General features: G+C 47.3%; 1 protein-coding gene and 1 long non-coding RNA gene across 4 annotated transcripts in view; one reads left to right on the top strand and one right to left on the bottom strand.

Annotated features, from left to right (window-relative positions):
- Window positions 1-11,214, top strand: part of LOC140388536 (uncharacterized) — a 43,206-nt gene extending 31,992 nt beyond the window's left edge. Inside the window, exon 4 of the long non-coding RNA XR_011934218.1 lies at window positions 11,095-11,214. This is a non-coding gene — a long non-coding RNA (uncharacterized lncRNA). The remainder of the gene's footprint in view (window positions 1-11,094) is intronic.
- LOC140388492 (nck-associated protein 5-like) overlaps window positions 1-18,685 on the bottom strand; it is a 1,019,364-nt gene that overhangs the window by 964,988 nt on the left and 35,691 nt on the right. For 2 of the 3 annotated variants that reach the window (XM_072472774.1, XM_072472791.1), the window contains exon 2: window positions 10,867-10,969. In XM_072472774.1, coding sequence (XP_072328875.1) covers window positions 10,867-10,947 — 81 coding nt within the window. In that variant the 5' untranslated portion in view covers window positions 10,948-10,969. Of the gene's footprint in view, window positions 1-10,866; window positions 11,250-18,685 lie in introns of those variants that run through there. The other variant, XM_072472783.1, reaches the window with a different exon arrangement.

Here is an 18,685-nt window from a genome sequence, read left to right as displayed (position 1 = left end):
TGCAATCCAAGTTCTAATATGCGCCAAGTCCCATTCACCCACTGGCTCCCAGTCAAGCAACGCCTTGATTTTTAAATTCTTATCCTTTCCTTGTTTTCAAATCCTTCCTTGGCCTCACCCGTCCCTGTCTCTGTAGTCTCCTCTATCTCCACAACCCTCCAAGATATCTGCACTCATCTAATCCTGGCCTCTTGACCATCTCTGGTTTTAATCATCCGGCCATTGGTGGCCATGCCTTCAGTTGCCTAGGCCCCAGGTTCTAGAATCTTCTTCCTGCATCACTTTGCCTCGCCACCTCACTCTCCTCTTTTCAGAAACTTCATCAAACTCTTTGACCAAGCCTTTGTTCATTGGACCAACTATCTCCTCATGTAGCTCAACATCAGATTTTGTTTTATAATGCCTCTGTGAAGTACCTTGGAACATTTCATTACATTAAAAGGTGCCACATAAAGTTATTGCTGATTTTTACAATGGGCTAAACCTCTGCAGGAGTCTGGAGAGAGCCTCATTGGTAAATTATTTTTGGTATCCTATGACCTACTGTCATGAACTTATAGCTCTTTTCAAAAATTATCTTTCAGAATCTTTAACTGAAATTCTGAAATTTGAAATGAGACTGAACAAACTGCTTTAAAATGCAAGGCCACCTTCCAAAGTGAAGATGAGAAAGACAAACATGAACCACCAAGAGGGAGTGTGGAGAGAAACATTTTACATCTCAGCAGACACCAAAATCCCATTTCCCGCTGATCGATAACTCAGAATGTAGAAATGGTCTGAATTTTTTAAAAAACTGACTCTGGGGGCAAGAGACACATTACGGGCAGCACGGGTAGCATAATGGGTAGCATAAGTGGATAGCAAGGCGGCTTCACAGCGCCGGGGTCCCAGGTTCAATTCCCCGCTGGGTCACTGTCTGTGCGGAGTCTGCACGTTCTCCCCATGTCTGCATGGGTTTCCGCCGGGTGCTCCAGTTTCCTTCCACAGTCCAAAGACGTGCAGGTTAGGCGGATTGGCCATGATAAATTGCCCTTCGGTGACCAATAAGGTTAGGAGGGGTTATTGGGTTACGGGGATAGGGTGGAAGTGAGGGCTTAAGTGGGTCGGTGCAGACTAGATGGGCCGAATGGCCTCCTTCTGCAGTGTATGTTCTATGTTCACTGTATGTTCTATGTACTTGTTCCCTTTCAGGAATACACAGGGGACTGGGATAAAAAGCCAACTGCAGATCTGATGTGTGTGTTCTGGCACTGGAGTGACACACAAACAAGAGACATCAATCAGTGACCCCTTCAGCTTGCAGGCAAAAAAGACCTCTCTCTCTTAGTGGATTGAAGAATGCCATAAGCTAAAGGATATCGGACTGGTTTTCAGCCACCCTGCAGAATCCAGTGTCTCCAAACTAACCACTAGCCAGCCAGAGTCAGATCTACTGCAATCACCCAACTTAATGGCTGCAACATACTGCCATCTACTCTCATTGACAAGCCAAAGACTGATTTTTATATTTTTTTACTTTTATCTGGACTTTCAACTTCTCATCTGATCAGTGTGTCTGCTGTTTTTTTTTGTTATCTTTTAAGAAAGCCCAGTTAAATTGCCTCCGTCCAAAAATTGGCCTCAGAAAAAGTATCCATTTGGGAAAGGCATTCATTTTAAATTAACCTTGTTGCGACCAACGCATGGGTGAATAAAAAAGGGAGTTAGACCATTTCTCCTCAGCCCAGAAGCTTAACAAAATTGATGTTCCATTCAGGAAGTTAACAAACTAGGGATCTCACCCTGGATGGGTCCTAACAATACATAGGATACAAATAGAGTTTTGCCTCATTTGTGAGCTGGGTGCCATTCAGATACCACAAGAAAGGCTGGATATTTGCTCACCTGCTCCTCAATCTCTCGCTATCGACCAATCCTTCATTTGAGGAGTCATTCCCTCTTAAGACAAGTATATCTTTCCTTAGGTAAGGAGACCAAAACTGTATATAGTACTCCAGCTGTGGTCTTATCAAGGCCTCATCCAATTGCACTATTATGTTTCTACTCAGATACTGCATTCTATTTGTAATAATGGTTAACGTAGCATTTGCTTTCCTAATTACTTGCTGTTACTGCATGTTAACTTTGTGTGATTTGTGTACAACACTGAGATCCCTCTGAATACCAATATTTTCCGATTGCTCCACAAGGTTCTAAGTTGTAGATATCCTCCCTGAATCACTCTGCCTATCTTTCCTTCTTTTAGACCTCTTTTACAAAGTTTTCATCATCTGTCCTAAACTTCCCTTCAGTGGATTGGTGTTAAACTTGAATCTACTCATGAGATAGCTTGAGACTCCGGTTGCGGCGATGCGGAGCTAAGCCGCACGAGTCGGCAGCTCCCGCTATTACGGACTTTCGGGCTCTCTAGAGGAGCCCCAACGGGAAGTTTTTGAAGACGCTCCGTGTGGGAAGGGAAGAGGGAGGTCCCCCTTCATCGTTTATGGACCGGATCAGAAGTGAAACGGCCAAAAAAAGGGCATTGGAGCAGTGGGAGAAGAGAGGGAAGAAAGACAAAATGGTGGAGGCCGGGGACAAAGTGGAATGCGGGCCGGAGCTGCAAGATTTCATCAAGCGCTGCTTCGAGGAGCTGCGGAAGTAGATGCTGGCGCCTATGCTGTCGGCGATTGAAGGACTAGGAATGACCCAGAAGGCCCACGAGGTAAAGATCCAGGAGGTGCAGAAAAATGTCAATGAGAACGAGGACGAGATATTGGGCCTGGCGGTGGGAGTGGAGGAGCACGAGGCGATGCACAAAAGGTGGGCGGGAAGATTCGAAGACCTGGAGAACAGGTCGAGGAGAAAGAATCTTCGGATCCTGGGTCTTCCTGAAGGAGTGGAGGGGGCCGATGCCGGGGCATATGCGAGCACGATGCTCCAGTCGATGATGGACGTGGAGGCCACTTCGAGGCCTCTGGAGCTGAATGGGGCACACCAGGTGCTGGCGAGGAGGCCCAAGGCTAACGAGCCGCCAAGGGCGATTGTGGTGAGGTTTCACCGTTTCACGGACAGAGAGAGGGTCTTGAAATGGGCCAAGAAACAGCAGAGCAGCAGGTGGGACAATGTGGAGATCAGAATATACCCGGACTGGAGCACGGAGGTTGCAAAGAGGAGATCAACCGGGCCAAGGCGGTGCTGCACCGGAAAGGAGTGAGATTCGGAATGCTGCAGCCAGCGCGATTGTGGGTCACATACAAGGATCAGAACCATTATTTCGAAACGCCTGAAGGCATTGCGGGGGGGCAATCCCGGCTGATAACGTGGAATGTGAGGGGCCTGAATGGGCCGGTAAAGAGGGCCCGAGTGTTCGCGCACTTAAAGGGACCGAAGGCAGACGTGGTCATGCTCCAGGAGACACACTTGAAGGTGGCGGATCAGGTCAGGTTAAGAAAGGGGTGGGTAGGACAGGTATTCCACTCGGGGCTGGACGCGAAGAACAGAGGGGTGGCAATATTGGTGGGGAAGCAGGTGTCGTTTGAGGCCAGGAATATCGTAGTGGACAACGGAGGACGATATGTGATGGTGAGCGGTAAGTTGCAGGGGACGTGGGTGGTATTGGTAAATGTATACGCCCCGAACTGGGATGATGCCGGATACATGAAGCGCATGTTGGGGCGCATTCCGGACCTGGAGGTAGGAAGCTTGATAATGGGTGGGGGTTTTAATACGGTGTTGGACCCAGCACTGGATCGCTCCAGATCTAGGACCGGAAAGAGGTCGGTGGCGGCCAAGGTGCTTAGGGGGTTTATGGATCAGATGGGGGGAGTGGATCCGTAGAGGTTTGCCAGGCCGCAGGCCAGGGAATTTTCTTTTTTCTCCCACGTGCACAAAGCCTACTCCCGGATAGATTTTTTTGTTCTGGGCAGGGCGCTGATCCCGAAAGTGGAGGGAGCGGAGTATTCAGCCATAGCCATTTCAGATCATGCCCCGCACTGGATGGAACTGGAGTTGGGAGAGGAGAGGGACCAATGCCTGCTGTGGCGGTTGGATGTGGGACGCTTGGCAGATGAGGTGGTGTGTGGGAGGGTGAGGGGGTGCATTGAAAGGTACTTGGAGGTCAACGACAACGGGGAGGTGCAGGTGGGGGTGGTATGAGAGGCGCTGAAGGCGGTGATCAGGGGAGAGCTAATCTCCATCAGGGCTCATAGGGAGAAGATAGAGGGCATGGAAAGGGAGAGGCTAGTGGGGGAGTTTTTACGAGTGGACAGAAGATATGCAGAGGCCCCTGAGGAGGGATTACTTAGGGAAAGGCGACGTCTCCAGACGGAGTTTGACCTGTTGACCACAGGGAAGGCAGAGGCTCAGTGGAGGAAAGCGCAGGGGGCGACCTACGAGTATGGAGAGAAGGTGAGTCGGATGCTGGCACACCAGCTCCGTAAGAGGATGGCAGCGAGGGAAATAGGTGGAGTTAAGGATGGAAGGGGAGCTACGATGCGGAGTGCGACGAAAATAAATGAGGCATTCAAGGCCTTCTATGAGGAGCTGTACAGATCCCAGCCCCCAGCGGGGGAAGAGGGGATGAAACGATTCCTAGACCAACTGAGATTCCCGAGGGTGGAGGAGCAAGTGGTGGCTGGTTTGGGGGCACCAATTGGGTTGGAGGAGCTGAGCAAAGATCTGGGGAATATGCAGGCAGGGAGGCCCCAGGGCCGGACGGGTTCCCGGTGGGGTTCTACAGGAAGTACATAGACCTGTTGGCCCCGCTGCTAGTGAGGACCTTTAATGAGGCAAGGGAGGGAGGGACCCTGCCCCCGACAATGTCGGAGGCGACGATTTATCTGATTCTAAAGCGGGACAAGGACCCACTGCAATGTGGATCGTACAGGCCGATCTCGCTCCTCAACGTGGATGCTAAGTTGCTGGCAAAAGTGCTGGCTACGAGGATCGAGGACTGTGTCCCGGGGGTGATTCACGAGGACCAGATGGGATTTGTAAAGGGCAGGCAACTAAACACCAACGTGCGGCGGTTCTTAAACGTGATAATGATGCCATCAGCGGAGGGAGAGGCGGAGATAGTGGCAGCTATGGACGCGGTGAAGGCCTTTGACCGAGTAGAGTGGGAGTACCTCTGGGAAGTGCTGCGTAGGATTGGGTTCGGGGGAGGGTTTATTAGCTGGGTTAAGCTCCTTTACAGAGCCCCGGTGGCGAGTGTGGTTACGAATCGGCGGAGGTCGGAATATTTTTGTCTGTACCATGGGACGAGACAGGGGTGCCCCCTGTCCCCCCTGTTGTTTGCATTAGCAATTGAACCCTTGGCCATATCATTAAGGGAGTCTTGGAAATGTCCGAGGGGGAGAGGAGCATCAAGTGTCGCTTTATGCAGATGACCTGTTGCTGTACGTGGCGGATCCAATGGAGGGGATGGTAGAGGTCATGCAGACTCTAAGGGAGTTTGGGGATTTTTCGGGCTATAAGCTTAATGTAGGGAAGAGTGAGCTTTTTGTAGTACAGGCAGGGGACCAAGAAAGGGGGATAGGCGATCTACCGCTGAGGAGGGCGGAGGGGAGTTTTCGGTACCTGGGGATCCAGATAGCCAGGAGTTGGGGGGCCCGACATAAACTGAATCTGACGAGACTGGTGGAGCAGACGGAGAAGGACATCAAAAGATGGGACATGTTACCGCTCTCGCTAGCGGGTAGAGTGCAGTCGGTCAAAATGGTGGTCCTTCCAAGGTTTCTTTTTGTGTTTCAGTGCCTTCCCATCGTGATCACCAAGGCCTTTTTTAAGAGGGTAGGCAGGAGCATTATGGGGTTTGTGTGGGCGAATAAGACCCCAAGGGTAAAGGGGAGGGTTTTTGGAGCACAGTAGGGACCGAGGAGGGTTGGCGCTACCGAATTTGGGGAGCTACTACTGGGCAGCAAATGTGGCGATGATCCGTAGGTGGGTGATGGAGGGAGAGGGGGCGGCATGGAAGAGGTTGGAGATGGCGTCCTGCAAAGGAACGAGTCTGGGGGCGCTGGTGACGGCACTGCTGCCGCTCTCGCCATCAAGGTACACCACGAGTCTGGTGGTGGCGGCAACGCTAAAGATCTGGGGCCAGTGGAGACGGCACAGGGGTGCAATGGGAGCCTCGGTGTGGTCCCCGATCAGGGGTAACCACCGGTTTGTCCCGGGGAGGATGGACAGGGGGTTTCAGAGCTGGCATCGGGCGGGGATTAGAAGAATGGGGAAACTGTTCATTGACGGGACGTTTGCGAGCCTAGGGGCACTAGAGGAGAAGTTTGAGATACCCCCGGGAAATGCTTTCAGATACATGCAGGTGAGGGCGTTTGTGAGGCGGCAGGTGAGGGAATTCCTGTTGCTCCCGGCACAGGAAATTCAAGACAGGGTGATCGCGGGAGTATGGGTGGGAGAGGGCAAGGTGTCGGCAATATACCAGGAGATGAAAGAAGAGGGGGAGGCGTTGGTAGAGGAGCTGAAGGGTAAATGGGAGGAGGAGCTGGGGGAGGAGGTTGAGGAGGGGCTATGGGCTGATGCCCAAGGGAGGGTTAATTCTTCCTCCTCGTGTGCCGGGCTTAGCCTGATACAATTTAAGGTGGTCCACAGAGCGCACATGATGGGGGCGAGGCTGAGTAGGTTCTTTGGGGTGGAGGACAGATGTGGGAGGTGCTCAGGAAGTCCGGCGAACCATGTCCATATGTTTTGTTCATGCCCGGGACTGGAGGGGTTCTGGAGGGGAGTGGCGGGAACAATATCTAAAGTGGTGAAAGCCCGGGTCAAGCCAAGCTTGGGGCTAGCAATATTTGGAGCAGTGGATGAGCCGGGAGTGCAGGAGGCGAAAGAGGCCGGCATTCTGGCCTTTGCGCCTAGGAGCCTGCGAAGGATCTTGCTAATGTGGAAGGAGGCGAAGCCCCCTAGCGTGGAGGCCTGGATAAATGACATGGCTGGATTCATTAAGCTGCAGAGGATAAAGTTTGCCTTGAGAGGGTTTGCGCAGGGGTTCTACAGGCGGTGGCAACCGTTCCTAGACTGTCTCGCGGAGCGTTAGATGAAGGTCGGTCAGCAGCAGCAGCAACCCGGGGGGGGGGGGGATGTCTTGGGAAGGGGGGGGGGTCTGCAAGGGGGGTCTGCCTGGGGGGTATTTGAGCAAGAGAACACATGAAAGATCTGGAAAACTGGCATGGACGGGAGGAATTCAGTGTACAAAGCTCTGTAACATATTGTTTTACCATGTTTATATCTTGCAATGTGCGTTATCTTTCAATTTTGTTTCGAGGGGGGGGGGTTTGTTTGTAAGGGTGAAAAATTGTGTTAAAATACTTCAATAAATATATATTTTTTTAAAAAGAGATAGCTTGAGACATTGTATTGCATTAAAGGCACTATATCGGGGAAAGATGGGAATGTAGAACTCAAAACATAAACAGATCAACCAAGATCTTATTGAATGGCAGAGCATACGTGAGGGGCAAATGGCCAACTTCTGCTCCCATTTTGTTTGTTCATATATAAAAGAAAGTTGTTATTCTTAAAATATATTCTTTCTGCTTCTCTTTTTTTATCAAAGTGAATAACTTCACTTTCCTTCATATTATACTGTGATGTTCTTTCCCAGTCAGTTAGCTTGTCTAAATCCTTTGCAGTCTCTTTGCATCCCCATAGCTTACTCTACTATTTAAATGTATCGCATCTAAATTTGCTGACAACACACAGTTAGGTTACTAATATAGATAGTAAATAGCTGAGACTGAAACACTGACCCTGTGGTATCCTGCTAGGTAAAGCCGACCAATCAAAAATGACTTGTTTATTCTTCCTATCTCTTTTCAGTTACCTAACTAATCCTCAATTCATTGGGACATGGTACCACCAATCCCATGAGCTCTAATCTTGTGTAGTAACCTCTTCCACTGCAGCACCTGATTGAACATGTTTTGATAATTCAAATATGCTACTTCTATCTGTTACCCCTTATCCACCCTACGAATTACACTCTAAATAACTCCAGCTGAAAGAGTTTAGGAATTTTCCTCGGAAATCCTCAGACTGTAGGACTTTTTTTATTTGTTCATGGGATGTGGGCGTCGTAGGCTGTGCCAGCATTTATTGCCCATCCCTGATTTCCCTTGAGGGCACAGTTAAGAGTCAACCACATTGCTGTTGACCTGGATCCACATGTCGGCCAGACCAAGTAAGGGTGGCAGATTTCATTCCCTAAAGGACATTAGCGAACCAGATGTTTTTTATGACAATCGACAATGGTGAATTGATCACCATTAGACTTTTAATTCCAGACTTTTATTGAATTCAAATTTCACCAACTGCTGTAGATACTTGATTAAGGACTTCAAAATAGTTAAAGCATTAATTTCCCATCCTCGCAAGTGGGGAATGGGGATGACGGTGTTAATTTGCAACATGACAATATGAGGCAGGCTCAGAGACTCCACTCGTCTTTCCCGATATTTCTGTGTGTCGATATGCTACCTTCAATGTATGTCATTCACACTTCTACCAATGACTCTGCATATTTTGGTTGTTCATTTCCTTTCATGCACTTCAATGACCTTTTGTTCCTGAGAATTCTCAGCCCCACCATGTGTAAACTCTATCTACTCCAACCATTGCACCATATCCAGATTGAAATTGGTGCTCATTATTGCACTGCAGAAAGAAAAAATACTCTTTCCAGCAAAGGGCAGCAGAAATTATTATTTTCATCAACCATGTCATCTGCATGTAACTGAGTCAAAATTCAGCCTCTTAGACATAGCACAACATCAATAGACAACAAAAAATAAAGGTAATTCTGCTCACTGTTGAGAGACAAAATATATTCCCAAGTACTGTAAGTCTTACAACCAGCTGCTGGCATCAGAATGGTGAGTCAATAAGATAAAGCCCTTCCCTCTGGGTGACTCAGCAACAAGCAACTAAACCATACAGGAAGCCCCATATTTAATTGCTCAGCCAATTCTTCTCTATTTAGTTAGTAGCAGCAGAGATGTTCGAATTGATTGTGCCCCTGGTGTAGAGAAGGGCAGAATCAACCATAGTACCATTCCTGATCTCTATTTAATGATGCCTTCAGCAATGTGAAGGTTGGATACGCATGATCAGTCATGGCATTGATATGTCACCTCCCTTCCAATTTGATGTTCTAATAGCCTGGGAAAACGTATTGAACAGGTTCACACATGATGAATTTCATTTTTTGAATGTGGCACTTGAGCCAATATCTACGTAACTATAATCCCAGAGCTAGTTAGCATCTTCACAAGAGAAAGCGAGAAGGCCCAAGAGGAGGGGAAGTTCTGAGTAAAGTGTAAAATATTTGGAATGGCGAACGGGTAACACAGAGACGGGAATTATTCAATTTGAAGTGCAGCGTCAATCAATTTTAAAGCAAGAAGCTCACTAAAGACAATCTAAAAAATGGCAGAAAGCATTCCAGCAAAAGGATAAAGGATATTATTAAACTAGAAAGATGCAGAAAAAATTTACGAGGATGCTACCGGGACTTGATGGTTTGAGTTATAAGGAGAGGCTGGAACTTTTTTCCCTGAAACATAGGAGGCTTAGGGGTGATTTTATAGAATTCTATAAAATAATGAGGGGCATAGATCTTTTCCCAAAGGTAGGGGAGTCTAAAACTAGAGGGTATAGGTTTACGGTGAGAGGGGAGAGATACAAAACGGCCTAGAGGGGCAAATGTTTCACACAGAGGGTGGTGAGTGTCTGGAATGAGCTGTCAGACGCAGTAGTAGAGGCGGGTAAAATTTTGTCTTTTAAAAACCATTTAGACAGTCATATGGGAAAGATGGGTATGGAGGGATATGGGCCAAATGTGGGCAATTGGGACTAGCTTTGTGATAAAAACTGGGCAGCATGGACAAGTTGGGCCCAAGGGCCTGTGTCCATGCTGTAAACTTCTAAATTATTTAACATAAAGTTAGCTGTTTACCCACCAAGTCAAATGATTAGATGAAATCTTATCTGTATGCAGAAACAATAGCAGGAATGGTTGCTGATGACAGAAGGAAAAGAACTGAGCTGTCGGTGAGAATAAATCCTTTCCACACCTCAAAACTAGAAAGTCATGCGTAAAAAAGGTTCAAGAAATAATCTCTTTCTTAAAATATGCATTATCCTCAATATCTTTCCTCATTCAATCTTGGACTCCTATTTCTGGGAAGATTGTGTGGATGGGGGCTAAAATAATAACATATTGTTATATTATAGTCGAACTACAAATTTATTCAGAAGTTAATTGGCTTTCCGAATCAAAGTGCAAAATTGAATGGAAGTACAAACTCTCATCACCTGGTAGCAGCTTAGAGCAGCTTCAAACTAGACTACTGATAGCCTCTCAATTTTATCCAGGAATAAGACAGATGGATCATATCATCAATGTCACAAAGAATCTATAGATGCTATAGAATTCGTAGACTTCCTGCTACATTCACACACAAAAACCACATTCAAATGAATTCAACCACTATAATAAAGTCTTTGTAGGGGATCAAATGGTTTAAAAGAGATGGCCAAAAAATTACAACATCTCTCCATTTTTGGTGCTACTTTTCAATCTAATATGAGCATATTTTAGTCAGCATGACAAAACTGTCCACCTATAGTGATAATGACTTCAAACAGAAACTTACCCAATTGATCATAGAAGACAAAGCAGAAAAGAAGTATATTAAAAGTTAATTCCTGCTGCCCCCAGATTCTCCAGAAAGTCTAAATATAAATTACTAAATTGGTTTAAGGTCAGAGTAACTCAAAGAATTAGATCCGTTTACTTTATTATTTTATCGTGCATTGCATTTTCAGCTACAGCAGTTTATGTTTGATGTTTAAAGTACAATTTAAATTACTCACCACAAGACTGCTAAAATGAGACAGACGTTTTGACAGCTTCTTACTTCCTTTGTTCACACTTCTGCCAATGGATTCACTCATTCAGTCTTTTACATATTCCATTCTGTGAGCAGAATCATCAGAAAAGTCAAATTAGAACTGTTGAATGATGCCTATTATTCTTTTGTGAAACTTGCTTCATCTGAATATTTTTAAAATGTCCCATCCACTGAATGCATTTCCCTACAGGACTGATTTATTTATGGATGAGTGGACTGCCAGTGTCCTTTTTGAAGCGGGATAGAGGAGAGGAAATGTAACTATACTGAACATAATCTCAAGTTGATCTGGTTCTGCATTATCTTTGCCATGGCCTCTGCTTTCCTATTTTGTCCCAGAAAGAACTGATAAATGGACTCAGTGCGGAACCAACCAGACATCTGTAGAACTTTTAAAAACCTGCTTGTCTCAGCCACTCCTGCTTTGACGAAATCTTCCCAACAAACACACCATTTCCAGGAACAAGGTGAGCAGCTTATTTACAGCTGGTGAATGCCAAAGTGCAAAGAGTAATTTTCCAGCTGTACCTTTTTAAAGTATTTATGGTACGTCAGTAAATTACCACTTTTGGAATTTGATATTCTGTACTGCAATACTTCCGAAAACATTATTGACATACCTGTAATGATTCGTTGGGTGGGGAACTGACAGGTTTATGACCACAAAATAAGACACAAAGGTGAAGCTACTATTGGGTTCAAGCAATCCTACCCTAAAACAATATTTAACAGGTGAAATTCCTCCTACAACAATTTTATCTTAACTCTTGGGGGAAATGTTACCTTCTTAGTATTTAAAAAATGTTAAAGTAGAAAACTCCCTTGATCAACATTTTAATTAAATGCCTTTAGAATTGGCCAACAAAGCAGAAATAGCTGATGATACATAACACTGGGTAGTAGAAATTGGAGTTCATATCAGCATGTGACAATCTACCTGGATCCAAGATACATTCTTCTGTACAATACAAGCTAAGGGTTTCACAAAAGATTTTTGATCACTTCATTCATTCCCTGAAACCATTTGCTGTGGCAGATGTGTTGAACTTATCATAGTAACATACCAAACATAGAAAAATGCTTTGTCGATATGAACAAACAAAAAGGAGTGGAATAAATAAACCATTCAATGGGCAAGGCTCATTATTGTCATTTGCATGAGTTCAGATTTATATCTTTTGACTGTGCCTGTAGCACTCGACACTAAGGGAGGTATTCCCCCCGGGTGGGAGGCTCGCCGGGGTGCCGCGCGAATCGTGGCACGTCGCCCCGGCCCCCGCACACGATTCTCCCACCCCCCCGAAACCAACGCCGTGCAAATCACGCCGGGCAGCTCGGAGAATCGCCGCAAACGGCGAGCGGCGATTCTCCGGCTCGGATGGGCCGAGCGGCCGTGCGTAAACAGCCTAGACCCGCCGGCACCGTCCACACCTTTTTGCTGCCGGCGGGTACTCGTCGCGAAGGCTTGGGGGGGCGGCCTGTGGGGAGGGGGTCTCCGTTCCCGGGGGGCCTCCAGAGTGGCCTGGTACGCGATCGGGACCAACCGATCGGCGGGCCGGCCTCTCTGTCGGCCGGCCTCCTTTCTTCCGCCAGCGAGCCTGGATCCATCCGCCATGCTTGTGCGGGGCAGCCTGGGAGGACGGCCACCGTGCATGCGCTCGTTGGCGCCGGCCCAACTGCACATGCGCGGGTCCCAAGGCGCCGCGTCTTTTACGCAGCGCCAGGTTTCTGATGCCGCGCCGAGGCCCCATCCCCGTAAATCGCGCGACACCCCTGCTAGCCCCACGGAGGGGGGAGAATAGGGGTCTGGGAACGGGCCCCAACGCCGGAGTAAAACACTCCGGTTTTTACTCCGGCGTCGGCACTTAGACTCCCGTTGGGAGAATCCCGCCCTAAATGTTTATCACCATCTTTTGTTGTGATATGCCCATGAACAATGCTGATTGAACAATCTATAATTAGTGTTTCTCAAACTTCTTTTCCCGCGACCCACTTTTACCAGTCGGCCGACTTTCGGGACCCACGCCGGCCGAACTTCGCGACACACCATTTTTGCTTACCTTTACTGCAACAGGTGGGCCTACTTGGTCCTCATGATCGAACTTACTTTTCATTCAATGTTACAATTCTGCCACGGACTTCACCTGATGGTTTAAGTTCTCGATGCATTATAATTCAAATTAAAATCCTGACAAACATAAATATGCTTGCATATATTAAATATCTTTTCACTGACACGTCCTCTAAACTATTTGCACTTCGAGTTACCAAGGCAGTATTTGCTTCTGCCAAGTGTGTGTCCATAATGACGATGCTATAGTCCCCAAACTGGTCTGCAGCCTTCGTTTGTTTAATTGCTAATACTGCTGAGAGCTCATTAGCATAAATTAATACTCGGACTCATGACATTGGAGTCACCTGATCCCATAGACTCAAAAGAGGCATGTATGTTTCCAGTTGCACCTGATACAGGCAGTACTGTTTTACTTTGGAGCTTGGAGCCTGAAGGAATTGCAGGTTGAGCGTAATAACCAGCATGGGACATATGTGGGGATGATTGTTTTCATAGAATCATAGAATTTACAGTGCAGAAGAAGGCCATTTGGTCCATCAAAGAACAAAGAAAATTAAGCACAGGAACGGCCCTCTGGCCCTCCAAGTTTTCACCAACCATGCTGCCCGTCTGAACTAAAACCTCCTACCCTTCCAGGGACAAATATCCCTCTATTCCCATCCTATTCATATTTGGCAAGACGGCCCTTAAAAATCACTATCATATCTGCTTCCATCACCTCCCCCGGCAGGAGATCCAGGCTCCCACCACCCTCTGTGTAAAACAACCTGCCTCGTACATCTCCTTTAAATCTTGCCCCTCACACCTTAAACGTATGCTCCCTAGTAATTGATTCTTCCACCCAGGGAAAAAGCTTCTGACTATCCACTCTGTCCACGCCCCTCATAATCTTGTAGACCTCTATCAGGTTGCCCTTCAACCTCCGTCGATCCAGTGAGAACAAACCAAGTTTCTCCAACCTCTCCTCATAGCTAATGCCCTCCATACCAGGCAACATCCTGTTAAATCTTTTCTGTATCCTCTCCAAAGCCTCCAAATCCTTCTGGCAGTGCAGCGACCAGAATTGAACACTATATTCCAAGTGCGGCCTAACTAAGGTTCTATAAAGCTGCAACATGACTTGCCAATTTTTAAACTCAATTTCCCAGCTGATGAAGTGTAATAACCAGGCATGCCGTATGCCTTCTTGACTGCCTATTCCACCTGCGATGCCACTTTCAGTGACCTGTGTACCTGCACACCCAGATTCCTCTGCCTATCAATATTCTTGTGGGTTCTACCATTTACTGAATATTTCCCATCTTTCTGAGCCCTTTCAAAATGGATTACCTCACATTTGCCCGGATTAAACTCCATCTGCCCTCTCTCCGTCCAAATCTCCAACCGATCTATATCCTGCTGTATCCTCTGATGGTCCTCATCGCTATCCGCAATTCCACCAACCTTTATGTCGCCCGCAAACTTACTAATCAAACCAGTTACATTTTCCCCAAATCATTTATATATATTACAAACAGCAAAGGTCCCATCACTGATGCCTGAGGAATGCCATGAGTCACAGCCCTCCATTCAGAAATGCACTGTTCCACTGCTACCCTCTGTCTTCTGTGACCGAGCCAGTTCTGTATCCATCTTGCCAGCTCACCTCTGATCCCGTGCGACTTCACCTTCTGTACCAGTCTGTCATGAGGGACCTTGTCAAAGGCCTGACTGAAGTCCATGTCGGCAACATCCACTGCCCTACACTCATCAATCTTTTTTGTCACTTCCTCGAAAAACCCGATCAAGTTAGTGAGACACAACCTCCCCTTCACAAAACCATGTTGCCTCTCACTAATGTGTCCACTCATTCCCAAGTGGGAGTAAATCCTGTCTCAAAGAATCCTCTCCAATAACTTCCCTACCACTGACATAAGGCTCACTGGCCTGTAATTACCTGGATTATCCTTCTTAAACAAATGAACAACATTGGCTATTCTCCAATCCTCTGGGACCTCCCCTGTTGCCAGTGAGGATACAAAGATTACTCTCAAGGCCCCAGCAATTTCCTCCCTTGCCTCTCAGTATTCTGGGGTATATCCCATTAGGCCCTGGGGACTAGTCTACATTAATATTTTTCAAGACCCCCAATACTGCCTCCTTTTTGAACTCAACATGACCCAAACTATCCACACACCCTTCACCAGACTCATCATCCACCAAGTCCTTCTCTTTGGTGAATACTGATGCAAAATACTCATTTAATACCTCGCCCATTTCCTCTGACTCCATGCATAGATTCTCTCCCCTGTCCTTGAGTGAGCCAACCCTCTCCCTGGTTACCCTCTTGTTCTTAATATATGTATAAAAAGCCTTGGGATTTTCCTTAATCCGGCTGGCGAATGACTTTTTGTGACCCATTTTAGCCCTCCTGACTCCTTGCTTAAGTTTCTACTTTCAAAGAACAAAGAACAATACAGCACAGGAACAGGCCCTTCGGCCCTCCAAGCATGTACCGGTCATGATACTAACCTTTACCAAAACCCTCAGCACTTCCTTGGGCCGTATCCCTCTATACCCATTCTATCCATGTGTTTGTCAAGATGCCTTTTGAATGCCGTTAATGTATTTGCTTCCAAAATCTCCCCTGGCAACGCATTCCAGGCACTCAGCACCCACTGCAGAAAAAAACTGTCTCGCACATCTCCTCTAAACTTTGCCCCATGGGCCTTAAACGTCTGCCCCCTGGTGATTGAGCCCTCCACCCTGGGAAAGAGTGCCTGCCCATCTACTCTATCCATGTCCCTCATAATCTTGTAGACCCCTATCAGGTCAGCCCTCAACCTCCGTCTTTCTAATGAAAACAGTCCGAGTCTATTCAGTCTCTCCACATAGCTAACACCCTCCAGACCAGGCAACATCCTGGTAAACCTCCTCTGCACCCTCTCCAAAGCCTCCACACGTCAAGAATTATGCGCAATATTCCAATGCGGCCTTGCTTTCTTGACTACCTTGTCCACTTGTGTTGCCACCTTCAAAGATCTGTGGGCCTGCACGCTCAGATCTCTCTGACTTTCTAAGTTCCTAAGAGTTTTACCATTTACGGTATATTTCCCCTTTATGTTAGACCTACCAAAATGCATTACCTCACATTGGTCCGGATTAAACACCATTTGCCATTTCTCTGCCAAGTCTCCAACCTATCTATGTCCTGCTGGATCCTCTGACAATCCTCAACACTCTCTGCCACTCCACCAACCTTGGTGTCATCCGTGAACTTACTAATCAGACCAGCTACATTTTCCTCCAAATTGTTTGTGTACACCACAAACAACAGAGGCCCCAGCACAGATCCCTGTGGAACACCAGTAGTCACAACTTTCCATTCAGAAAAATACCCTTCTGCTGCTACCCTTTGCCTTCTGTGACCGAGCCAGTTCTGTATCCATCTTACCACCTCACCACTGATCCCATGTGACTTCACCTTTTGTACCAGTCTGCCATGAGGCAGCTTGTCAAAGGTTTTACTGAAGTCCATGTAAACAACATCCACTGCCCTCCCCTCATCAATGATCTTGTATTCCACACTTGCTTCATGTGTTCCCAGCCTCCTAGCCTTGACAAATGCTTCCGAGTCTGCAGCGGAGGGGCAGCACGGTGGCGCAGTGGGTTAGCCCTGCTGCCTCACGGCGCCGAGGTCCCAGGTTCGATCCCAGCTCTGGGTCACTGTCCGTGTGGAGTTTGCACGTTCTCCACGTGTTTGCGTGGGATACACCCCCACAACCCAAAGATGTGCAGGCTAGGTGGATTGGCCACGCTAAATTTCCCCTCAATTGGAAAAAATTAATTGGGTACTCTAAACTTATTTTTTAAAAAGAAAAAAAAGAGTCTGCAGCGGACCTTGGAAAGAGCATCCTCCTTATTCCCACACCACTACCCTACTCCCATAACCCAGTAACCCCACCTAACCTTTTGGACACTAAGGGGAAATTTATCACGGCCAATCCACCTAACCTACACATCTTTGGACTGTGGGAGGAAACCGGAGCAGCTGGAGGAAACCCACCTATACACAGCAAGAACGTGCAAACTCCACACAGACAGTCACCCCAGGCCGGAATTGAACCCGGGTCCCTGGAGCTGTGAAACAACAGTGCTAACCACTATGCCACCATGCCACCCTGGTGAACAAGGAGCTCACAGCAGGGCAGAATGCAATCTAGGGTGCAGGGTGGCTGAGACAGAGAGAAGAGAGAGGGAGAGAGATAAGAGAGAGGGGGGGGGGGGGGGGGGGGGGGGGGGAGAGAAGAGAGAGAGAGACAAAGAGAGGGGGGTGATTGGGAACAGAGGGGGGAGAGAGAGAAATTTCTCCTAGTGTTCCTCGAGGAATACGAGCTCCCACACTAGGGTGGGGAAGCTTACCTGTACTTGTATAAAAGGCCGGCCAGTGTGGAACTGGCCGAAGAGAGAGAGACTACCGGGCGAGGTTTAATCAGGGCCCGTGTATATACTTGTTGTTTACATAAATGTCTTTTAATTTGCTAGCTGTGGACTCCCTCTACCTTATTCGAAACCCTTGGGGCCAATTTCTTTTCGGTATTCAGTATTTTGGTATTAGGAATAACCTAAGCCTAGGCTAGCTACAGTCTACAAATATTAGGTTGTTTCTCCATTTGCTAACCCTCATACGCCTTGCCTGTTAACACTTATTACACCTGTAATTTACGATTACACTGCTTTATAAACAGCTAAATTAATTGCATAGCAGTTCAAAAAACTCAATGACTACCGTCCGTTGGCACTGACTTCAGTCGGAATGAAGTGCTTCGAGAGGTTGGTCATGAAACGCATCACCTCCATATTCCCAGAATGCCTTGATTCACTGCAATTCGCATACCACCGCAACTGATCCACAGCAGATGCCATCTCCCTGGCCCTACACTCATCCCTCGAGCATCTCGACAACAAGGACCCTTACATCAGACTCCTATTTATTGAATACAGCTCCGCCTTCAACACCATAATCCCAGCCAAGCTCATATCAAAGCTCCAAAACCTAGGACTTGGCCCCTCACTCTGCAACTGGATCCTTGACTTTCTGACCCACAGACCACAATTAGTAAGAATAAAGAACACCTCCTCCACAATAGTCCTCAATACTGGGGCCCCGCAAGGCTGCGTACTTAGCCCCCTACTATACTCCCTGTACACACACGACTACATCGCAAAATTTGGTTCCAACTCCATCTATAAGTTTGCGGACGATACGACCATAGTGGGCCGGATCTCGAATAACGATGAGTCAGAATACAGGAGGGATATAGAGAATCTAGTGGAGTGGTGCAGCGACAACAATCTATCCCTCAATGCCAGCAAAAGAGCTTGTCATTGACTTCAGGAAGCAAAGTACTATGAAAATACTGTACACACCCCTTTAGCATCAATGGGGCCGACGTGGAGATGGTTAACAGTTTCGAATTCCTGTACACATCTCCAAAAATTTGTCCTGGTCCACCCACGTCAACGCTACCACCAAGAAAGCACAACAGCGCCTATATTGCCTTTGGAAAGTAAGGAAATTTGGCATGTCCACGTTAACTCTTACCAACTTTTACGGATGCACCATAGAAAGCATCCTACCTGGCTGCATCACAGCCTGATATGGCAACTGCTTGGCCCAAGACCGCAAGAAACTTCAGAGAGTCGTGAACACAGCCCAGTCCATCAC

This window comes from Scyliorhinus torazame, chromosome 2, assembly GCF_047496885.1.
Source record: "Scyliorhinus torazame isolate Kashiwa2021f chromosome 2, sScyTor2.1, whole genome shotgun sequence".
In the NCBI taxonomy this organism is placed as follows: domain Eukaryota; kingdom Metazoa; phylum Chordata; class Chondrichthyes; order Carcharhiniformes; family Scyliorhinidae; genus Scyliorhinus; species Scyliorhinus torazame.
The sequence above is the reverse complement of the archived record's forward strand: the minus strand, read 5'-3'. Positions and strand labels throughout refer to the sequence as shown.